This window comes from Vidua chalybeata, chromosome 5, assembly GCF_026979565.1.
Source record: "Vidua chalybeata isolate OUT-0048 chromosome 5, bVidCha1 merged haplotype, whole genome shotgun sequence".
In the NCBI taxonomy this organism is placed as follows: domain Eukaryota; kingdom Metazoa; phylum Chordata; class Aves; order Passeriformes; family Viduidae; genus Vidua; species Vidua chalybeata.
The window spans coordinates 17,004,080-17,029,040 of record NC_071534.1 but is presented as its reverse complement, the minus strand read 5'-3'; the positions used below and the strand labels follow the sequence as shown (position 1 = coordinate 17,029,040).

Below are 24,961 nucleotides of genomic sequence, written 5' to 3'. Positions count from 1 at the left end.
CTTTCAACACATTTTTGAATCATCCTGGGACATATTATAGTTATCAATGACACCACATCTGCTTGAAAAGCTAATTTCTTGAAAGTTAGGTACTGTTTCAAGCATATCCCTCTTACCTTCAGTCTACAAGTTAACAAGTTTCATAATGGCTTCACAAACCCTTTTCCCAGCCTGCTCTCCGATATTATATTAGGATCCTCAAGTTTTCTCTCTCATCCTCTGTTACACCTGTGGAATGCATAGGTGGAAAAAAGAGGAGGGACGGTTAGGAGGGATCATTTCCACCTCAAATTTACTAGAAAAAGACAAGTTGTCCTGTGATACATTTCAAAACCAATCCTTAGGAGGAATCTTTCTCATGCCAAGGGATTCAGAAGCCTCACATGTCCCTGTGTTGCTCTTCAGTGCTGGTAGGCAGAGTGGGGAAGACCCAGGCTGCCTGATTCACTGTGCCTGAGGAAGGGGTTTACTTGCCAAGCATAAGGGTATGTGGTAGCATAACACACCATACAGAATCTCATCAGAGAGTATTCTCTAGAAAGGGAAATTATAGCCTTGTACTATCAGGAGGTTTAAAAATTATTATCATCATCATCTGCACTAATATGATTTTGTTTCTACTTTCAAATAAAAATATTACATGTATTCAGAACATCAGAAAGACATCTTTTTACAAACTGAATTACATACCCACAAGCTCCTTTCCTATTCTTGATCATGCAAGTACCCAACAAGAGGCAAGCGAATAAATACAGGAGTATTGATACAGCAGATACAGACACGTGCAGTGATAAGAAGTTCACATCTTTCCTCTGGCATTTGCTTGCTGTGGCTTGGATTTATATTTCCTCATTTCTTAAGCACTCCTAACATTGAATCAACTTTATTCAAGAAAAGTAGCATGGAGAAGCTACTATCCCTTCTTCTGTAGCCTCAAGCAGCTGACCTTTGGTCCACAATGACAGCTTCAAAGAAGCATCTCTCTGCCATTTTTCCCTAAGTGCAACCTCCCAGGGGGCCCACTCCAACCCACGGAGAGCTATCACCCCACCAGCCATTACCGGAATCACATTCCCAAGGAAAAACACCAGTTTCTCACAGACAGGCTGTTTGGGTTTTTATTAATTAAACAGTCCATATACAAAGTACTAAATAAATATACAGCTGTGTCAGACGCCAGTGTACCACACACACCCACTTGGAGAGCTCTCTGTAGTTACATATGAAATACCATGGAAAGCTATTTATCAAATGCAAAGCAGGTTACAGAATGATTCAACCCTGCAGACTCATTGCTCATCACCAGGGTGCAGTCCACACACCACACACACACACTTTTGCTCACTCATGCCTGGGAAGAAGAGTGTATGCCCTCTGTAACCTGGCTGCTTGGGAAATGTTTGTGTTAATGTCACAGACACACTCAGGATGAAGCAGAGATCCAGGGTTCACAGGATTATATCCCACCAGGGTATCACAAGGAGCCACATGGAAGAGGCTTTGTCTTTGGGGATCCACAGCCTGAAATGGCTGGGGTGGGGAGGGAGAGTTTGCAGAGGGGCAGGCACCTTGGGGAGCTCAGCTGAGGCACATAGGTAGGAACCAGAGCTGGAAAGGAAGCTCTTAGAACATGAATTGGAACATGTGTCAGGCTAAATTGGTGTAGATGGTTTTATGTCTTTCAGTTTTCTTCCTCAACTCCAGCATGGCCCCTAGATGATGAGGAAGGTGCTGGAAGCAAATATGAAGATGAAAAATGGAGTCTTCTTTCTCTCTCTCTCTGTCTCTTCTTCGCTGATCTCCGGAGGACAGCCAGGCAGGACTGGGAGTGGGCACAAAAGTAACAGGGGATAGATAAAGATGTTCTCAGTAGTACCTGAGATGTCTTTGTGGGTGGACAGGAGGAAGGAATGTGTAGGGCTGATGCTCCTGCTTCTTCCTCTTCTCCCATCAGATGAGGGGTGCAGGGACCCCCATGAGCTGATTAAATCAGGTCCTGCCTGGCAGGCCAGGCAAAGCCAGTCACAGACCCAGCTGATGATCTTCCTGCTTCTCTAGCATTCCTGCTGGAAATAGGCCAGAATGCTCTTCCATCAGAAGAGAGAAGCTCCATTCCATGGAGACAGAGTGAGCAGGGACAGGATGGCCAGGGCCATGTCTGAAAGCTATGTCTGAAGAATAACAGGGAGCTACAAAAGTGCCTGTGTGGGGGAAAGAGGATCCCTCTCCTTTTTTGCTGGTGTGGGTTGATTCTTCTGCAGGATCATCTCCCTTGTCACCATGTGGCCCATTCCCCGTGCCTCTGCTGAGGGGCACTTAGTCTCTGCTCACTGTGGAGCTGCTACATGGGGCTTTTCCCACCAGTGTAGTCATGGTATGGGCTTGTCCGGGCCTTGGGGCGAGGGATGGAGAAATCATTCTGGGGTTCAATGGCCTGAAAAGGAAGCACAGAAGTCTTTACCTTTGAAAACTGGACAGAAGTAATAAAGCATGGCTTATAAAGAAAACAAAGGAAGGAAGGGAGAAACAGAGCTGAAGGTTTCCTGAGAATGTGACCAACAAGGCTGTGGAAGAGGATCCTGGCAGAACAAACTTGTGATGGAGACAGGTCACCAGAGGGACCATGTGGGAACATGATGTGAGCTACTAGACTTGGCTAGGCTGTGGTCTGAAGGAGGACTGGTGAATGGACAGGTGGATATGCAGACTGCCCGCTCTGGATCTGCACTGCAACTTCCAGTGTCTGCTGGTGGGAATACATTCAGCGCATGGGCTGAGGAAATAGGCACACTCTCCTGAGGAAAGGGCACAGTCTACTGTAGGAACTGTGCTCGAAGAGAGGACTTCTTATGTGGTACCAAATCCCAAAGCATTGAAAAACATAACCTCTTTACATTGGGCCTCTTTTGCCTTCCCATGTCCCTGGACATGTCATAGCTCTTTCTTTCCTCCCATCCACAGGCACCTTCAAGAACATGTCACAGAATCACCTAGCTCCATGCAAAGCACAGGCCTGCCTTCACAGGGTGTGCTCTAGGCCCATCTATCTTTGTCCCTTCTCCTTCCCTTCCTTTCAGCACCTGAACAGTAGCCTATAGCCTGCATGTGGTGAAAGGGGTGACATTAACTTACCTTCATCTGAAAGTGAGAAGCATACGGGGAGTAGTTGACATTTCCTGTGTCACAAGACAAAAGCAGGAGAAAGTTAGTGCATTAGCATTACACAGTATCTCAGAAATACCACATCAAGGGAGACTCAGAGGGTCAGTGGCTACATGAGCAGCTGCTTTTAGACTGGTCTAACTGTGCAATGTGCAGGCAGGAATGGCCTATAAAATCCGTAGGTGGAGGACATTAATATTTCCTTCTGAAAGCAGGAATGAATGGTATTGCAAATAACAGGACGCAGGTGGCCTTGGAGTTTAGACACCTCCTGTTGCTTCACAATTACTATCACCATCACCAGCCAAATCCCTCCCACTTGTATGCACAAGACCCCCTTCACAGTATTCCCTGGGAGAGCACAGCCTTTCTTGTCTATTCTCTCACAAACCTGGGGGTCTGGCTCCAGGTGATGAACGTGATACCAGTAGCAAATCCACGCCCAGAGGAATCACATCTCCTACCCACAGGTTTGGGAAACCTCAATTGATAGAAACATTTTGCTTTGTCCAAGTAGGCAAAAGACTCATACAGAAAAGAGAGACTTCCTTGCCTCCTTTTTGGATGATGATTTCATTCTTACATGGATATGGGAACCTGATCAGAACTGGAATAAATTACCTCCAAGGTATAACCTAGATAGGCCTGAAGAGCTGATGCACCACTAAGAGACAAAAAACCCTCCTGATTTTTAACATGGACTTCCCAGACATAGCAGGGTCATAAAGAGTTATATTTCAGGCCTGACATGCAGCAAGTCTCCTACTCAGTCACTCCTCCTACACATCTTTAGCTTTTGCATTGGTCCTCACTCATTTCCCTTATGTCTGGAGATTAATCTTCATGTGCATTTCCAAAGTTTCATCAGTCTGAAGCTTTTTCCTAGCCTCTCATTCACCTATCATCTTCAAATTTTTTCTTATAGCTCTCCCATCTCTTCTAGGTCATGAGTGGTGCTTGTGTGCTTAGGGCTGGAGGGGCAGTGGAGTCATTCATTTCACCGTACCTTGCACAATTTCATCTTGGGTGTAGGCACGGTTGTCCACTCCAGTTGCCTGCTTTATGAACTTGGGTTGGCAGAAGTCATTTTCTGGAGGGTAGTCCTCTAGCTTCAGAGGAGCAGTGAGGAAACAAATTTCGGGGACAATATACATTATCAGGAAAATCCAGCCATTGGACACCAGAGCAATGGCCACAACAGGATCATCCCACATTTGTTTGCTTAAAACCGTGTTGCCTTTTATGAGCATAGTGATCCACACTACCCAAATGGCAATGGAGAACAGTACAGTGACAAAGATGTGTGCCCCATGCCTCTTCCAGCTTTTATACGGCCCACAGAATGTGAATATGGAAACCAAGAAGGCCAGAGCCATCAGGAAGAGCACGTAGATCAGAAGCATGACAAAGTCCTTGTTGGTATTCTCCCGAGCCATATTCAGGAATTCTTCTCTCTGGTTTACAAACATGGTGACTAAGTACTCAATGCTGATCACAACTTGTACCAGGGCAAAGGAGACAATGAAGAGCAGCAGCACTCGCCAGGAGAAGGGCTTTCTTCCTCTCACTAGTTTGTTGAGGTTGCAGGCATGGGTGAGGAGGCACGAGAAGCAGAGAGCAAAGATGACTCCAAACAGGAAGAAGCGAGTGGGACGAGTCCTGTCATTGAGTTTTATGATGAAGGCAAAAGTGAGACCAAAAACGCCGAGTGTGCCTAAAAGAAAGAAAAAATAGACGGAGATCATGTGCCGCTTGCTGTTGTCTTGGACTTTGCAGATGAGGAAGAAGAGCGAGCAGATGAGGAAAATGGTGATGAGGATGCCTGCTGCAGCCAGTGACTCCAGGACAATCCCCCAGGCCTTCTCTGTGTCACAGAGCAGGTAGTAGTCAGCACTGATGCTGCCGCAGCCTTGGGGAGGTGACGTTGTCATCCTCTTGCCTTCTTGAACAGCCTCTCCAAAGCTGTAGAAAAAGAGAAAGCACAGGCTGTCAATTCAGCCATCTGGGTACTGTCGACGGTGGGGAAGGAGAGGCAGGACAGACCTCTATCCCCACCTCGCTGGGCAAGGACACCACAGTGCTAAGGACATGGTGCAATGGCAGCAGAGTCATCTCAAAGTCTGGCATTGGCTCTCCATCATGTGCAAGCCAAGCCCCTCAGGAGGAGGCAATTCACCTTACATGTCTTCTGCACTGTGCCTGATGTTGTGCAACATTTTAGGAGTGTGGGAAGCAGGGAGAAGGTGAGGCACTGCAGGGGGCAGTTGCTTGGTGCCCTGCAGTGCAGAGACTGAGCTGCCTTGTCAGTTCTGTGATACAAGAACAGCTGTAGTCATAACTCAGTTTACACTCTTCTGACAAGTTCAAACAACATCAGTACCTTGTACCAGGGAGATTCAGAGATGAACAATACAGAACAAAGAACTTGTTTTCTTTTACATTAATTTTCCCCCTTTTACCTTCTCTGAGGCACTTTTGGCTTTGGTTTACTGTTATGAATGAAGGGGAACTTTAACACCTTTTACCTTGCAGATAACTAATCCGGATGCCTCCAGCATAGCCCTTCTCACTCCAAATTCAACACCAAATACAGGCCACCAACCACTAGCCCTGAACTCATATTTCTCCTTCTTCACGGCACTGTAGCAATAAGGAGTGTCTCAAAGACCTCACTCTCCTCTCCAAGACCTTGCACTGACTAGAGGCCTGACATGTCAGAGCCAATGCTGCTCATTGCATGAGAACTAACCACCAAGTTAGTTAGCTCACTGTGTGAGCAGTCCACAAGCCAATGAAGTCAATGATGTCAAGGTCCCTAACACATTCCTACTGTCTCATCATAAGGATTCCAGTGCAGTCTGAGCAAGCCTGTCTCCCAGGGGATAAGAGAGCTTAAGTGGGCTGTTTAGGGGAATTAAGTTCCCTACTTTCTTGAGAGCTTGAAGCATATGCAGAACCCACAGCACGGGGGGGGCCTTTGGCACATCATGGCCCATTTTGGACGTACCAGAGTTTAGACCCTAGGGGCCAGGTACTGATTTCTAAATACTAAAGTCCTCAGGCTTGAGTCTCTAAAATTGATCAAAAGAGAAGTTTAGATACAATATCACAATGAAACATGAGCAAACCAGTCCTTAATGGTGACTCATACTGGAAAAACAGGGGTTTTCTAATAGACAGGAAAAAAAAAATCAACTTTGCAAAATTTAGACTTTAGTGCTCACTATGCCATTTGGCTTAATTTTCCTGCTCCAGAACAACATACTGCACTCATGAAGTTGGCTCTCAAAGCATTCCAGCAGATTTCAGTGAGTGCAGATTGTGTTTTTAATAAATGGCAGTTGATCTAACCAAGGGATGAACAAAGGGTGAAAATACCACTGACTCACTCCCAGTCCCACATATGCTTCAATGAACCTGCTTCTAACTGAATTGGGAAAATATTTTTCCATCTTCTAACCTCACTGTGTAAAAGATGTACAGCTCTTCAAAAGGTTGGCTACATTAAAATGCAAATTATTCAAATATGCAGGAATTTTGGACTGCCATAGAGAGAATGGAATAAGTGGATAAGACATGAAGGAGTTTTCAAAATCAATGTACACAAAAACAGAGATTTATGATATCTTACAGATAGCTGGGTTATCTGGACAATTGGGAGTAATAAATAATGAACCTTTCTGAAATTCTAGAGAGAAAATTCTAAAATTTTATCCACAGATATTTACTGTTGATTAGATTACCTTATCTGTTCACAGCTCTGTTGAGGCACATGAAGAGCCCAGAGAACCAGCGTGAGTGACCTCATGACAGCACGGAGCACGTCCACAGCTTTGGCTCCTGAATGGTGCTGACTGCAAGTGGCGCTTGCCACAGCCAGCCACCACGGCCAGTGGAACAAATGGGACGGAAATAACCTTCCTGACTTGGAGAACTGGGCCACTTGCAACCATTTTTACTGCCTTCCTTGTCCAGAGTAGATGTCCTGCAAGGAATGATGAGCCTCTACCTTGTCTCCTGGGTGAATGTTGCTTCCCAGAAGCTAAGTCTGCTCATCCAGCCCCTACAGCAGTGTCTAGGAATTCCAAGGGGCTCTGCAGGGGCTCTATGCAAAGAAGCCTGTGCTGTGGTAGCTTATACAGCACACCCCAAATCATAGCTCTCACTTGAGAGAGGAGGAGTCTTCTCCCTCCAACTTGACCCTCCTTTCTCATTGGTATTTGTACATAAAATACACCCATTCACCCAGAAATTTCAAATCGTTTCCCGGGAGCGTCTCCCCAGCTCCAGCTGGCAGTCCCATCTTAGAGTCAAGGCCGGGAGGCACTCTCAGTTCACTGTGGCACCCCATGCCCCGCACAGCCATGGTCCTGCACGCCATCCCAACCCAGATGAGAAGGCAGGCCCGACCTGGATCCTGTAAAACACTGCCTTGAATTACCTTTCTGGGGTCTGTCTGGTGAAGGTAGCAGGGAGGCTCCGTCTAGGAGAGGCACTTGTCCAGCGCACCAGGACCCGGGCACCTCCGCTCCCGCAACCCCGGCCGAGCAGCAGCTCCGCGCCCGCCGCTCCTGGGACCTTTAACAGCTGGAGGGCTGAGGAGGTGGGGCAGAGCACGCCTATTCCAGTTCCACCGCCTCTCCTCTCCCACAGGACACGGCTGTGAAAATTCGGCCCCTGTGCCAGGAAATGAAGTAAGGGCTCCTGACGTCAGCGGGGCACTCACCCCTGCGTCGGGGTGGAGATGGAGCCCTGGGACAGCGCTGAATGCTGCTCAGTCAGGCACCTGATAAGGTGCTCCCCTGTCTGGCTCCTGGCACCCGTGGGTGGGGACCGCGACTATGAATAGCAGTGCGTCCCCTCCCTGCTCCGAGCCCTTTGTGTCTTTGCCTGCTTTCTCGGCAGATAAACTGCAAAGCAGGCGATGAGGAGGCTGTGGTGTGTGAGCGGCCCGCAGTGCCCAGAGCGAGTGGCAAGCCTGGATCCGGAGATGGTTTGTTTCCTCCGGGCTCTCAGCAGGTGCTGCGTCTGCGTGCGGGGACCTGTCTGCTCTGCCTGTCCCTTCCACCTGTGCCAGTAAGAGTCACCGGCTTCTTTCCTGAAAAGGGCGGCTTGGCTTTCCTTGTGTCTCACTCAGACCAGCCTTGCTTTCTGAAGGCTCAGTTCTGCCTGCTCGCGAGCACTGAGTCACTTTGTCCAAATTGCTGGCCCAAACAGTTAATGAGCAAAGGCAATGACAAATTCCCCCTTGCTCTACATTTTATGCCTCTGGCCCGACACACCTATCAGCACAACCCCATCTAAATCCTCGAGTATATCCAATGTGTTTGTGACTTCATTTGTTATTTTAAATATTACTCACTGGGAGTATTTCATTATCCTGATTAAGGAATTGACATCAAGGCCTGTTCACATGAAGCACTCAGTCCCTACACACACAGCCCCAGACCTAACAATCCTCCTCACCTCACGAAGTTTGTGCACATTCCCAAAACCAGGGGTGGAGTAGAGCAGCTGCATATGCCTGTGCTGAGATCTAAGTGCCCACAGGTGTCTCATTTGCTTGTTAATTTTGTTTGTTTTAGGGCTTCTGGCTTATTTCTGGTGCTGATCCTTTTTGAATCTCACATGTGGAGGCTGCCAGAAAACTCATACGAGAGGGTCCTCTCTTCCACACCCCACAGAAGTACATGAGGACCTGCAGGGATGAGTGGCTCATCCAGTGAAAGGCAACACTCAGTGCAGTCACTGTGGGGTGAGCCATGCTGAGCCCTAAGACAGTTCTTCATGTCCTTCCTACTTTAATTTCAAATAAAATCCTGTGTAAAATCCTGAGGCTTCTTAGGAAAAGACATATCGGGTTTCTCTCCAAGAAATTAATCTAAACTTTAAAGCAGGTCCTGGGCTTAGTGAGCCAGCCAAGAAGGAGGCAGTTATGAAAAATGAGAATAGAAAATAAGTAGAGATGGAGAAGAGCTTAGCACCATCTCAGTGGGACCCAATTTGTCTTAGGAAAGCAACCAAAGAAGCTTTCAAAGGTCACTGCCAGCCTATTTGCATCTTGTCAGAGCACATTATGGACTGCCAGCTACTTCCCTACATTTGCACAGACACAAAAAAACCTCATGGAATAGACCATGTCAAATTATATCAGGGGAAGAAAAGATAAAAGTAACATGGACATTTTTCAGAATGCCTGAGAAATCCATGAGAGTCAGTCATCAGACATAACCTGTACTTTCAGAAGGCTAATGGGGCTACATTTAAAAACAATCCCAAGCGATTTTGGAGCCTGAGGGCTGCTGACTCACTGTAGTGTGAGACATGGTGTCCGTGGCTCTCATGCTGTGCCAAGGAGGGTGGAGAGACACCACTGGTCTACAGGTGCGAGTACAAATGGCACAGTGATCACATCAGAAAGGTGAGATAGCTGTCACCTCATTTTAGGGACAGGATGTAACCTGCAGATAGAGGCACCTAAATTTAGATGTCTGATGGTTATTACCTAAATGTGAACTGAATGTCTCAGCTCCCAAACAGCCGTAAGGTCAGAAGGACTGTCCCAGCTAATTGGATGCAGGTGTCTATTTCTGTGTACCCTGAAATGCTCCCAGGTGTGGTTGCCTGGGGCCTCATTTTAGTTGTTTGCACACCAGCATAGCATCATCTGAGATGCCCCAGTGTCTCCTGCTCAACCTCCAGTGACCACTTCAGGAGCACATAAATTTCCCATACCTCCTCTATCAGATCTGGCAGTCCTGTGCAGATGTTTTGGATACCCTCAGGCATCTCAAATCACCTTTGTAAGAGCAAATGGACTGAGTGCTCAATCTCCCTGGCTCTTTCAGAGTTGAGATGGCCAGCTGATATATAAGTGCCTAGTCCACTGTAAGGACTTAATTCTGGTACAGCAGCATGGATAAATAGTTAATTGAAGGTGCTGTAGCTCTGTTACCTGTTACTCAGTGAACAGCATAAGGATAGCATATAAGATACAAGAGCTGTGGGAATCAGTCCTTCTGGAGCATTAGTTCACTCTAATAACACAGAAGATCCCAAATGGCCCTAGGCAGCAGAGTATGGACAATCAAATTGACTCCTAGGTGTCTACAGAGCAGACTTCTTCTTTGGAGGCAGTCATGTGGATTCCCACTATGGTTGGTGGAGAGAAAGGGGCACTTCCAGGATAGTTGCAGTTGATCTGCATCAAGACAAACCAAATCACACCTCAGAACTACCCATTTCTTTCCAATAGAGATGGAGACAAGAGAATGATACAGATCTTTACACTTGACAGCTGAATTGCATAGCAAATCTCCAAAATAATTGAAACACAATCCAGTAGCAAAATGCTGGTAATACTGGAAGTTCCTTTAGGTGGGAAGCTGTTAGTAGCAAAACTGTTTGCTTTGGCCATATTTCAGCCCTGGACAAGAAAGCTGGCTGCTGGTAGTGGGAAGGATAGTTGACAAGATGAGTCAGGGACAGCAGTAGGGTCTGACCCCTTGGGCAGCAGGCACCCACAAGTCCCAGTTCTCAGGCAGCAGGATGAGGGCTGGGCTCTCCCTCTGAGTCAGCTCTGCTCCCTGCCCCTTCTTGCTGCTGGCATTGCTTGGCTCTGCTCCCTCCTGTGGGGTGGGAGTGCCCAGTGCTACCCAGTGCCCTGGGGCAGCCCTTCTCCACTGCTTTCAGTGTCACAGCAAATGGCAGAATGCTGCAGCCCCCTCAGCTCAGCCAGGCGTGGGGAAGGAAGCATGTCTGGGAGGTGCAGGGACTGAGATAGCATCTTTATTAAGACAAGTAATATGGCAAGCAGATGCCTGGGGAGAGATGGTGCATGGCGCTCTGGAATGTGTCTAAATAACATGTTTATGTTTGACCAGTGATATTGGCTGCATTGTGAATAGGTTTGTGTCATTCCTTCTGCTTAGCTACCCGTGCACAAACAGATAGCTTAATAACATAAGAACAGCCTTGCTCCCTGAAAAATATCCCCCTGCCAGTACTTATCACAGTCATTCTGAGCTAACATTACAGCAAGTTCCACCCATTTTCTTCATCTTTAAATGAGTTCAGGTATAAACATTATGACATCCTTGGAAAGCCTGGCACAGGGATGATGGGTCTTCAGCCAGCCAGCTCAGGGCACCATTGCCTTAGACAGGAGAGAAGACAAGGGAGGGGGTGTCATTTCTTTGCATAATACTGGACTTTCTCCTGGGTGTCCTGTCCTTGAATCCCTCATGTTCTGCCTTTGAAAGCATGTATCCAAGGATTACCAAAAACTCTAAGACTCTAAGAGCTGAATAGTTTCCCTTTGGAAATGAAGAGTGTTGCACCAAAAAAAGTAGGTATTATCTAAAATAATTGCAAAAGAAACACTTTTCTCTGCAGCTATCAGTTCTTCCAAACTGCATGCTGTGCTCCGTGCCGTTTTCAGTCTCAGGAAAAATACAAACATTTCTGGTATGTAACAATGCTTTGCTTTCTGTGCTGATTGCTGCCTCCTCTCAAAGAGGTTCCCTTCTTTAAATGAGCAGGTTTGGGCCAACTCCTTTCTCTTCCTGCCTCCTAAATGCCCTAATTCCTGGTAGAGGACTTTCATTTACTGGGAAAGGGATAGATTTGGTCAAGGAGAGGACAAGGAAACTTATTAAAATATTGAAATAAATGTTAGTGAGTATATCCTATAAACAGAAACTTTCAAACTTGTGAATTAACTGTTACAGCATTCCTAACTGGTGAGAAGACCTTGCTTATGGAAATGGACTGCCTGGTTCTCCACTAGGAACATGATGCCCTTGCATTGTTGCAAACAGGATCACTTCTGTACACAATCCCAGGTGTGAACAGCCTGGTACCTGGAAACCCAGGGGCAAGGGGTAGCTCCTGGAGTACCTGCTGAACATGTGCTGAGTTCATGCCTTGGACATGCTCCTGTCCCATGGGGACAGGTATCACAGTCTTTCATATTCTACAAGTGTGGAAGCTGGAACAAGAATGGGCAGAACTATGTGGAGAACAGCTGAAAATGTGACTGTAATCACTTTGGCCAGGAAGAGCCTTTTCATACAATAAAACTGGTGCTTTTTAAGGTCATGAACAAATTTAAAGAAAAAAGAATTAGATTTATCACCTCCTTTAGGACTTTCACCAGTATGCTGATTAACATTTCACTCATGACAACTGAGCCATTCTTCTACATGTAGTTTCCTGGAGGTTTCCTGTGCCCACCCACTTACCAGTTCAGCAAAGAATGCTCCAGCCCTCCTTTATGACATTAACCTCATCTGCTTTTATGCTAATGCATTCCCAAAGCAGCAAGTTGCCCTGATATATACGACTGGTTATTGTATAAAAACAGACATTTTAGGAAAATAACTCTCAATAAACAAGGGATCTGAAAACATACCCCTAGAAAGAAAGACAGGCCAGGGAAGATCCAGGAGGACCTGCACTTGCTCTCTCCCAGAAAGACTGACTCCAAGGCTGGGGTGATGATTTAGGATAGATGGGAAGTTTGGCTGCATCTTTAGCTAGTGGAACATGACAGAGGGACTCTCAGCAAAGCACTCCAGGAGGAGCCAGCCTTTGCTTTCCTTGTGTCCCAGTCCTGGTTTTGGTACCCTTGTCCAGCCACTAATGATGTTCCTTTTGGCATTCCTTGCCCACTGTGTCTGGAGTAGTTTCCCCTTTTCCCTCCTTGTCCTCTTCACACTATGGGATGTGAGGTTGCAAAGAGTGGCTGAGATTCTTGCTGGGAGAGGATCAGGCTCCCTCTTTCATGGGTGGCTGTTGGCAATAGAGATTCTGAGATAGCCATCCTGCCCTGGAATCTGATTTCTCCTGCCAGCAGTGTCTTGGGTAAGAGGTTCTGCAGGAAACTGCTTCCATGCAGGAAGCATTCCTGGGAATCAGGCTGCACACAAAAACGACCGTGCTCAATAATATGGAAAATTCTTCTTTACTGCTTCTGGATCAAACACCACCACAATAGCACAAAGAAAAGCTGAGATCCAACATAAATCACTCCTCCCTTTTAGACTTCGTCAGAAAAGAAAAAAACAAAAACATTGATAGATTTTGGATTATTTTTTATCAACAAGCTTCATGCAAGTACAGATCTGTGTCCCGCTGCAGCCAGCATAAAAGCTGGCATAAACTCAATATTGTCTCTCCTGGATAAATTATCAAAAATACAGTTGTGTTTATATGTTTAATTAGACACATCTGATTTGACTTGATGATCTTGTAGATTTTTTCCAACCTTACTGATTCTATGAAATGGCTACATACAAATCTGCTACTGACTGCAGAATCAGGGCCTGGGAAGAAGTCAGCAGTTTTGGTCAGTGTGTGCAGACTAACCTTTAATCAATGCTATGATTTTTCTTGACAGTAATGAGCATCAGGGGAGAAAAATATAAGGAACAATTGTAAGTTAAGGTCGAGTAATTGAATTCACAGCCTATTGATCCCAAATATTTTCTTACAGTTTAGAGCAGGTCCCCAGGGCAGGCAGTTCATGTTCTGAGTGTCACAAATCCCAGTGTCACCTCCTGGAGCTGGAGAGTTGCTGAGGAGCCACATGGAGAACCACAGTGGGAATCTTAGTCAGGCTTCAGGAAAGTGTGAGCAAAGAACATGATAACACACAATGCTCTAGTGCCAGCCCTACTGAAGGATGTCTTGCTGCAGTCCTGGGAGAAAGAGCTTCTCTTCTGTGCCCTTTCTTCTGGGGTGCTAGGGGCTTGGCAGCAAAGCTCAGGCAGATGGAGTTGGGGACTCCATCTGCCTGCTCTGCTATGTTCCACAGACACAGCCATCTCCCAGGAGCCATGGGCATTACAATCTGCGGGTGCTCCTGATTTGAGGGGAGATGGTTTGTGTTCCTGTGGGTTAGAGCTGGAGATTTTTAGAAGTGCCAGGCCAGTGCTTACCTGGCAGACATGCCAGTGAGTAATAGTTACCAGATTATATATAAATGACTTATAAAGCAAATGCCTCACTTCTACTTGATAGTTCACTCAAGATAAAGTTTGTTGCTCGGCCCTGATTATAGATGACCATAAAACTTGGCAGATATCTTGGGAGGGCCCTGATTATAGATGACCATAAAACTTGGCAGATATCTTGGGAGGGCTGCTCAAGGCCTCACTCAGATGTCAGCATCCATCAGGAGAGTACTAGCTTGGTCCATGCTCAAATCCTTCCCCGGCTCAGCTTGCATATGCCAAAAAGACCAACACAGCCTTGCAAATGCTCAGAGATGAGATAAAAGAAAAGCAAGGATGTGTGCTTTTATCAGGCTAGGGCTAGGGCCATGTTTTCAGCATGCACAAAATGCCTTTTCACTCAAATCCTGAGGACTCCCCTCCCTGTGGCAACCCAGGAGCCTGGGGAAACACTTGGTTTCTGGCACAGGTAGATGGCATGCCCTGGAAGCCTGGACATCTCGTGCACAGACAGCAGTGGATCCGACCAGTGCTGGGGGAACCCAGATGATTGTTTAGGACGCTCATCCTGGGTGGAGGATGGAGCTGGCTGGGCAACAGAGCTCAGTATCCTCCATTTAAAAGGCCAGTATATTGCTGGCCACCCTCTTTTCACTTGGCCCAAGATTATGCATGCAGGTCTCCTTCCACTGCTTTCTCCATCATAGTGTGTATTGAGGCAAGTGGGTTGCTCTTCCAGTTTTGAGGACAACACAGACACAGAATCCCCAGATACTGCCTCACTGGAGGCCCAGGACTGCATTTCAGTTCTTTACTCCTCCCACCAGAACCCTTTTCTTAAATGATTCTCTTAATGCAGTTGTGCCAGAAGTGACTGGTTGTTGCATCAGTATTAAGGTCTCTCAAGTTTTTTTCCATCCTACTTGCTAATCACAACTGATGCTTTATGAAATCTCCAACTCCAAGTATCACCAGAGACACTGAGCTCTCTAAGGGACATACCAACAACATGGGTGTGTTTCAGAGGCCTGATAGCATTCCTGTTGGCTTCTGTAAAATGAGGCCTCTTTCTGCAGTTTCTACCTAATTTTGGCAGGCACACACCCACACAAAAACACACATACCTGTGTGCAAGCACACACACCCCGCCGGCAGCCACACCCAGCCTCACACTGCCTGCCATGCTTTGGCCTCTGTGGTGCAATGTCTACTAAAACTAGATAAAAATGCAGGACTTGCAAGGTGTGAGGGTGCTGTTGGTGGAAGTGGTAGCTAGGAGGGGGAAGAGCAAAAGGCAATGACAAGCCAGGAGTGGAAGTGGCAGTCAGGCAGGTTGAGAAAGAGAACGGGCAATTGCAAGCCAGAAGCATCACTGAAAATGGTTTTCCATAGAAAATTCACTGCAGGATACATAACACATCTACCTATTGTTCCTCTGCAATAGGTCTCCTTTGCTTTGGGATGCCAGATCCAAAAGATGTGCACTGTTTAAATGCTATCTAGTTCACTAGCTCCACTTTTTAAAGATGGAGCACTTGAGGCCGTAGATTTGAATCCTAGCCAGAGAGATTAAGTACTTGAGAACTGAAGCAGAGACCTAATGTAATCCATTTAATTATTCTCCCTTTAAATCTTTCATGATAAAGAGTGGAAATCTCAAAGGGAAAGTTAACTGAAAAATGCAGTCTGTGCATAAAATTCCTACTATTATTGTTTTAAGTTTTCTGATTCATGCAAATAAAAAAGAATCCCTCAAATATATAGTCTTAAACACTCACACATACATAGATACTCTCCTCACTCATTTGACCAAAAGTCCATTATTTCATTGAAAGTTCAGATGGAAATTTCCACTGACAATTCAGGCCAGCTGTCAGAACTCAAAAGTGTCTCTTGATCTGCTGCTGGGATAATTTCCTTGTCTCACCTCACAGCTTCATTTAACTCCTCTCCTGATTTCAGATAAGCCCGTGGAAATATTTGCTATCGCACATTAGCTATGGTCACTAAAGATATTGTAAACTTGACATGTTTACAATGACAAGCAGCAATATTGGATTAGAAAGGAGCATTAAACTGTTAAATGTGAATTTCCCGACTGGATGTTGTGCCCAGGGCTAGGAGAAGGTGAGGTCTGAACTAGACAAAAAATACAACTGATTGCCATGTCCCTGGCATTATTTTTCTTCCAAACTTCTTGACAACCCAGGAGCTTCCCTAAGCTAGGAGGAAGAACATCAGTGTGAAGTCATTATTAATAGCCAAATGGAGGGGACTTGGCTGAAATAGAGAAGGTTTACAAAGCTTCTGGCTTGCAGTATGAAGAGAAAGAGGTCCTGTGCAACCATTTGGACCAGTAATTCCCACCTAAGGAGTCCCTTTCTGGCTGTGCTATGCTTCTTTCCTGGGCCACTTAGCTGGCTACTGGGTGTGATGGACAAGCCTCCCATGGGAGCTCCTGGACTCCCCATTGCTCTCCAGACCCAGCAGCCCTGGCTATTTTGCTTGGCAAACAAAAGTGACACTGTAAGTGACAGCCATACCCCAGGGAAGAGTTGAGTGGAGGTTTAATTGCCAATTAACCTCTTCAGAAATGCAAACACAGCTTCAGCTAATGGTATGAGCAATCCATGAAAGCATCAGAGATGAGGGATGCCGCTTGGTGTGTGCATGATAAGCCAAAGAGAAATTTTGCCTCTCTGCAGCAGGTTCTTCTCTTCCAAAATTGTTGCATTGCCCGATAACCCCTTCCTTGTTCATTATGAACAAACTGCTATAACAGACACTTGTTTGCAGTCATGAAATACCAACTGCAACACGAGTAGCTCTCTTTAAAAGGCTATATATTGCTTTTTCCAGGAATCCCTGGCTGCAGATGGGACCTCACCCACGATAAGACCCATCAGCTTTTGGGCACCAGGTAGTGCTGCTGCATTTCAACAAGCAAACATTATTCCCTCTCTGGGACCTGTGGGGAGGTTTATTTGATCACACAGAAAATTCAGTGCCTTTGTGCCTACATTTTAAAAGGCACCAAGAATCACTACAAATTTTAGCACAGACCTTCTTCTTGGCACACAACACATCCCACTATGTGGCATGAACTAATTTGAAAAAAAAAAAAAAAAAAAGCCTGTGCTATATGTGAATGAAGGGATCCTACCCACATATGCTATGGATTTGAGCAATACCATTGCTCCAAGGGTTTTATCAAATTACAGAGCTGTGATCCACATGGGATTCATGTTATAATGAGATTTTACAGTACACGGGGTTAGCTTTCCCTCAGTCAGAACTGAACACGGACAGTAGATCTGAAGCTGTGTTGAACCAGAACTGAACCAAACCAACTTAGTTCTTACTTAACAACCCAAATAAAAACTAAATCCAGCCTCTGATGATTCACCTGTCTGATCAGCAGTGTGCTGTCACTAGAGGTAACGGCAAAGAAAAGTAGCAATCCACATGCACGATTCTGCCAAACAAAGCACACATTCTGAATGTATTACACGACAATCTGGTTTCTTTAGCAAATGCAGCATCTGTTAACAGTCCTGTTCCAATTTAAAAAAAAGTCTGCTATTTCGTAACAGTTGAAAATCCCCAATCTCCGGAGTGGTTAATCTAGATGTGTGCATGGTTAAAACCTCTGCTGGCCAATTGAGGTCTGACTTTCTTAACTACTCATTTATAATCATCAAGCAGAACAATGACATGTTGAAACTATTACTCGTTAGGATGTATCCTAACCTTGCAGGACAGCACAAAATTTTGATTGTTTTGCCCTAAATCTAACCATCCTTCTTGTAACTTATCAAAAAGAGTTGAATACTACAAGTAATGAGTTGAAAGAAGTTGTTGAATATAAATAAACCATCTTTTCCTAACAAGCAGTATTAATTAATTAACAAAATTAACATTAATTAACAAGAGACTTGCCTAGAGAGCCCAACAGGATCTCTGTTACTTTCTATCATACACCTGCTTGTTTGGTATCTTCTAGAGCACCAGGAAACACAGATTCCAGCCAGTCCCTTAACTACTGAGGTGGGATATGCTTGCAGGTGTGCAGTGGAGGAACCTCTACCTGCACAGGGGTTGTAGTAGCTTCCTCTGGCAAGAGGCTTCAAGGCACAGAAGTGTTTCCTAAACTACCATAAAGATGGGGAGAGCCACGTTGGAACTCCTGAGGCAGCTCACATCTTCCCTGTACTCTGGAAAACAAAAAACAGAACTGAATGCAAACAGCTTGGGCAGACACCTGTTAAACAGACAGGAAAAAAGCCTGCAGGACCATATTGCAATGCAGGATGAACAGCAAAGCACAGAAACAGTCCTGTTGAGGAGGCCTGGCTGCAGGCTATTTGGGGGGCCAAGGCTGAGGACAAGCCAGCAGAGAGTGCAGAAGGTGCTTGGAAAAGGGGATGCATACATGAGACTTCCATGGTGAAGGAAGGGATTCAAACATGTAGGAGAGGCTAAAGGTGGTGTGAGAAGATTGGAGGTCCCAAAAAAAAACACCAAATAGTGGAAGCTTATTAATGCAACACATTCTGGGACATGTTGAGCAAGAGGAAATCTTGCCTGAGAAGGATCTCAGCAGAACTCAGCAGGTCTGTGCCAGCTGAAGAAACAAAGCACATCATTATCAGTTAATTATGTGAAGGGAAACCTTGGCCAATGCTTCCAAAGAAACAAGTCAGTCCATGTGGAAAAGCCTGAAGGCAGGGAGGGTAGCTGCACTCAGGCACTCGTGGGCAGAGGGGCTTCCTTACCCCAGCCTGTGCAGGGAGATTCCCTGTCACTCAGTCACAGGAGAGGTGGTTCCCTAACTTCATGTACCTGCAAGCATCACTGTCCCAAGATACCAGTCACTGAATGCTTCCAAAGCTTAATGGAATCCCTTGGTAAGCCTTATCTGATCAAATGATGGGAGCGGGCTGGGTAATGATGCAATCCAGCAAGCCAATTCAGGAGAGCAGAAAGATGCCAAGTGTGCCTCTGGGATTCTGCTGACATGCAGAGCAGGCGGGCTCACCTGCTCTGCTGTACCAGCACCTTGTGTGTCGGGCAGTTCTGGTTTTTGCCGCGAGGCTCAGCCCATCGCCCACGTCAGTCACAGAGAAAAGCCTTCCAGCCGTAGCAGAACCCAGGGCAGCACAGAAGCTCACAAGCTGTTTCCCTCTATACAGAATTCATTTTAAGGCTCACAGCTTCCAGTTTTAAGGCTCATGACTCTACTTTAGCAAAGCAAGCAGAAATTTAGATATCTGTCCTGCCATCATGAAAGCCGAGGAAATGACTATCTAGATCACAGAAGTCACTTCAAAGCAAGGTCACCCAACCATGGCTGGCTTCAGTTCTCTATTTGTCAAAAGTCTTGTCCCACCAAGAGAGATAACAACTTGATCCAAACTAACTGTCCTGCTGGAAAAGAGGGCTGCTCCACCCATCAGTCCTCATCTTTATCCCTGTATTTTCATGTGTCAATAACTTGCAGCACTGTCTTTTCCACAGACTTCAGCATATTTTTGGACATTAACCCACAAGCCATTTGAGGCACAAAAGCATCCTCACCTGCACATTTTCTCTGCTCTCCATATAAATTGGTAATAAAAAGTCCTGTAGATGTCAGGTGGTCAGAGAAACAAAGGGCTAACAAAGCTGGACACTTCCAGTTGAGGCTGCCCCAGCCTCAGTAGTGGGGCTAAAGTAGTGGAAACTAAAGAACATGACAAAGGAGGAGAGCTCGCAAAGGTTTTAATCTGTTTATTCTGACTGGCAGAGGACATGCCAGTTCAGGGGTTCCACCTTCCTTTTCAAGAAAGAACAGAGCAATTAGCTTTCCAAAGGGCTGCTTGTGTTAAAAGGAAAAAAGAATAAAAGGAAGCCTTATTGGCTGTATGTGTAAGATACAGAGATAAAGACACTCACCAAATATTTAACTGATATCATGCCCTCCAGCAAGCTCCCTTGCCATTGCACAACAGGTTCATCAATAACAGAAAGCTAACAGGGCACTTGCAGTAGTCGTCTTCCCCTACATTTGCTGCTTCTACTAAATCTGAGAGCTACAATTTTCTGCTATAGGATTTTCAGAGGACACAGCAATCACATAATCACAAACAGTCCGTGCAAATACAAGAGCAAGATTAGTGAGAGTGATTCTGCCCCCCACCCATCAGCTTAATGCAACCCTGATGGGGAGGGAATTTCCACACTAATGATAAACTGTTCATCAGACAGACCAAGTGGCAGCATTTGAAAGAAGAGGGAATAGCCTGGTATACAGAGAATGGATCTTCAAGAAGTCACCCTCTGAACTAGACAGAAACAGTACAATTGGAGTATAGAAGTCATATCTGAGTGGCAGCTTTGGAAGAACCAAAGGGTCACAAAACACTAGCAGGCTTTTTGCAATGAAGAGCTTTCTAACAAAGTCATCCAAGATGAGAAGGCCTGGCTACAGCCAGCCAGATAACCTCACATCTGCCTGTGCTTATGTCTCAATTAGATTTTAGAGAGAACATAGTAAAAAATCTGACATTTCTTCCACAGACCCTTTATAACCATTCCTCACTATGCTGTCCATTTTGGAGAGAACAGCCTTTTTCATTTTTAAAAGTTTGCATTTTTATCTAAACTCTTTTTGAAAATAGGGAAGGCAACTCTAAGATTCCTAGATAATAGTGAAGAAATTCTCACCAATGGGTGGAGGAAGACTAAACTAAGATACACATACATCCCTTGAGTGTATCCAATGGAAAAATAGCTCAAAGCTCTGCAGGATCTCCAAGAAGCATCTCAAAACCTGCAACTACAGGCATGGAAAGCTGCTTTGTCAGGAATCTGTTAGGCTGTCTGCTTCACATTGTTGATTGTGTTTGGAGAAGACTAATCCTTAATGACCAAAGACAGCCCCTGGTAGGCACCAGGGTAAAGGCTCAACAAGCCTCTAACCATGCACATGAGCAGCAATAATAAGAAATCATTCACTTGTGGCAAATCTATCATTCTGAATACATATTGAAGGATAAGCAGCATTACTTCCTTGCTGATGATACACCGAGCACAGAAGCTGTCAAGGATGGATCAGGCTGGGTATTTCCTGTTATAAATTCCCTTCAACTGAGCTACAGTTAAGACAGAAGACCAAGTATATGCAATTAGATGGATGACTCTGGGATACCTTAATTTCTGTTGCTTTAAATAAAACTGAATGATCCTCCACACATTCTTTCCTAGGCTTGCTCCATGGATCCTTACATTGCTGCTGCAGGAAAAGAGGTACCTTTGTGACTCTGGCTCTTATTTGCAAAAGACTTTCTCCTACATCAAAGCAAATAAATTTCATGCTTTAGCCTTATTCATGGGATGAAGCAAATGTTGAAAAAACAGACAAAGGAGTCCTTTTTTCTGGAAGCCTGCATAACCAAAGCAGTTCATCCTTATCATGCAGTCCCTCCATCTATATCACACAGATAACCTGCAGAGCAAGTTTTGCTATTTGCTTTCCTTTACACAGAAGCATGTTTATGAGTAAAAAATTTGAGCATGATTAAGGGGGGGGGGGGAACTTAAATCCAAATGGGAATAAATGCCAATAAACCTACCTTCCTTGAAAATATCAGAATGGGAGGAGGAAGTGATGGACAGAAGCAATGGTGTCTGTGAGACACAAGAAAAAATTTTTCCTACTTTTTGCATAGGAAGCCCACATTACATTTCCCTTTCCTCAGGAACCTTTACAAGCCCAAAAGAAGGCAGAACCCTTTTACATGAGTTCTATCCCAACTTTATTGTAGAGAGAGGCAACAGACCACCATGTACATTTCTGCAATGATGAGTATCCTCCTGAAGATAAGGCAAAGGTAAAGAGTTCTCTTCCCTTTGGGCATGCAAAATTACCCTGTATTAACCTCTAGGAAACACAGCTTCAGGCTTGTAGGTGCTTCCCTGAAAAAGTGTTGAACAAGCTCCAAAGGCATCCACCCCTCCCTGAGGACCTACAATAGCAACATCTAAAAACTGCACAGTGCCACTGTCTTCTATTGCACAACTAGGCATGACCTTGGCACAGTCCAACACATCCTACCATGAGGCATGACAGATACTCGATTACCATGTTCAGGAAGGCAAACACTGGTGCCCCAGGGGGGCTTTGGAAGCAGAGAGAAAGTGTTATTGTCATCACCCTAAGTTTCTGTATTTGAAAGGTCTTCAGGAAGAGATACAGCACTGGAGGCATGGCTGTATTCATCCTTGGGCCAGAGATCAAGTAACCATTTCCATTTCTTAGGTGCCAGAGGAACAAAACTTCCTTAGTTCTCCCTTTTAAATGTTGTTATTCAAAAGGAGCTTTCCTAGTCAGACCATGAGAAAAAGCCATCTGAAATCTAAGAAAGTATCTTTTAGCCTTTTTTTTTAAAGTTCAGGAGTTAACTCCAAATCTTGGGATTCTGTCAGGAACTCATATTATTATTCTCTGTGCTTACAATTGTTGCGGGGTTTCCCCCCTCAAAAAAAGAAAATTCTACTAAGTACATAAAGAACAGGAGTAAGAATTCAGAATGACTACATGAGCTACATCTGGCACCAAAGCTGGATTTTTACAGCATTTACTCTGCAACATTTACAATAATTAATTGCTCACTTGAATGTTTACAGAAGCTCCTTACATGTCATTGCAGGCAAACCACAACTTCACATTTATGTATCACCAGAGTAGTTGGTGCATGCCTGTCTTTCATAGGTCATGCAATGAATTCCATTCTTTCTTAGGTATGTTCAAGAGCTTTTAAGTATCTTTGTTATTTTCCTTCTTCTGTGCTTGGTTAAACAGCAAATTTTTACTAACTTCAGTCCTGATTTGTAAACTAAGGCCTTCAGATTGCCAATTACTTCTGAGATTTCCTCCTAAACTGAGACTCTTGTCAGCACAAGTTAGTGGTGTTGCTAGAAAGTCATGGCATTCAGCTCTCCCTCTTTAGTTATCTCTCCCTTTCTGGGGGCAGGGGGAGATATGGGCTGTCAGGTCCTTGAATGAGTTCATGTGTGCCTCATTACTTTTAGAAGATTTAGGCTCAGGCTGCTGCCACAGAAAAAGGCCCTGGATTGCCCACTTTGGTTCCCAGCTGTGCTTTCTGGCCCATGCTTTCCCTTGCAGCCCCTGGGCACGAGGTGCATGGCACTGGGGAACTGATATGGCCAAATCCTTTTCAGATGGGTCAGTTCATTGCAGCTTCTGTACTGGACCACTGGGTGGTTCCAGGGACTGCTACTATTATGCAGCTATTGTCACTTACATTGAAGTTAGTTAGCCACACTAACATCCATGTTTAATTTTACTTCTCCCTTCACAAGGGTTGACCCACTTCTGTTAGCTGTAGAACATTTAAATGGAAGACAATCTATCCCTATTTGTTATTGCCCCAAGTACTCAACTACACAGTACTAAAAATCAAAACCATAAAACATAATTTAAAATATGTATTACAAACATATAAATAATCACTTTCTCATTATGGACTTTGGAAGTGCAGAATTGTTTCAAACCGCAAACATCCCCACTGAACGTTTTCTGAGAACGCAGCTTTCACTGAAACTTCACCTGAGTTTCAACCATAAAATATGACAAATTGTGTTAGCCCAATCCTACCTTACATCATGTTAAGGTTAATCCTCCACTCAGCTCCCTGCTGTGTGAAATTCCAGAGGGTGCAGGGGTGTGCTTCAGAACTGCCCCTCAAAAGCCCTCCTGACTGAACAAACACACTGGCAGGAGTTGTTGTATGAAAGTATGCAGCCACGTGCATACCAGTGCGGGTCTTTTCTGAACATTTATTCAGAGAGAGACAGGTCTCACTTCATTCTTTTCGCCTCACGTTTCATTAGATCAGCTAGAGATTTTGTTTTAGGCTGGCTGCTAATTCTGTTTTGCCCAAATACATCTTCAGACACTCCCTATTCCACTTCAGTTATAAAAACACCCTCTGACCCAGCCCCTCTGGAGTAGCCACAATAAAGAAACCATTTCCTGCCCCTCAAACCTGTTGAGATATTTTTAGTTGAAACTAAATGCACATACCTGTGGCAGGTGAGGCACCAGTGAGAATGTGGGTGTGGTGAGACCTTTGCTTTTCTAATGCCAAGTGCTTGTACAGCTTGTCATTCCAAATCAAGGGAGGTGGCCAGCTGTCTAGTCACTCCTCTCAATGAGGCTCTGTGCTCTTTCACAAGGAGCAGCTCTATTTCTCTCCACCAATATTCTTGCTACTGCAAAAGAGGGATTATCTTTGACTCCATCAAGGGAAAAGACATCCCCTCTGCTCTTGCAGGCTTCCAAATACGAAGAACACAGTGAGATGCTACAGACTCCTACAACCTGAAAGGAATTCTGAAAGGAATGACTCTGCCCTACCTCCTCCAGCAGCCTACCTCCTCCAGCAAAGTGCCCTTCACATCACTTTACAAGATTGGTTCAGGACTGACTCTGCATCCCATCCATTACATAGCTGGGAATAACACTCCAGAGGTTTTCCAAGGATCCAGGACTCTCAGAGAGATTTAAGCTTCCTTTGCTTATACTGGAACCAACCCTATCCTGCCTGAAAAGAATAAGAAATTTTGTTCAAGCACCCAGCAGGACAGTTGGGAGTGCTCCCTTGCTCCATGGGGAACAAGCACTTGCATCTCCACCCATGTTATCTATCACTCATTTTGTTCTCTCTCTGGTGCATTCTAAGGCTGTTTCCTCTTATCTGTGTAGTTTGCTACCAAAGGGTCCTGTAAAATGAACAAGTTCTCATTTATGGGCTTTCACCCCTGCCCCTCTGTGCTAGGAC

The 24,961-nt window shown here is 45.2% G+C and overlaps 1 protein-coding gene across 2 annotated transcripts; it reads right to left on the bottom strand.

Annotated features, from left to right (window-relative positions):
- Nucleotides 1-1,104: 1,104 nt before the first annotated feature.
- Nucleotides 1,105-24,703, bottom strand: LOC128788484 (retinoic acid-induced protein 3-like). 2 transcript variants are annotated; one of them, XM_053943551.1, is made up of 5 exons: nt 24,555-24,703; nt 24,205-24,392; nt 4,169-5,124; nt 3,133-3,176; nt 1,105-2,434 (listed from the first exon to the last, which is right to left on the bottom strand). In XM_053943551.1, exons 3-5 carry the CDS (start codon nt 5,091-5,093, stop codon nt 2,342-2,344), a joined length of 1,062 nt encoding a protein of 353 aa, XP_053799526.1. In that variant the 5' UTR covers nt 5,094-5,124; nt 24,205-24,392; nt 24,555-24,703; the 3' UTR covers nt 1,105-2,341. The 2 variants fall into 2 exon arrangements, with proteins under 2 accessions (XP_053799526.1, XP_053799525.1); XM_053943550.1 differs by lacking the exons at nt 24,205-24,392; nt 24,555-24,703 and adding an exon at nt 7,604-7,873.
- Nucleotides 24,704-24,961: the final 258 nt, after the last annotated feature.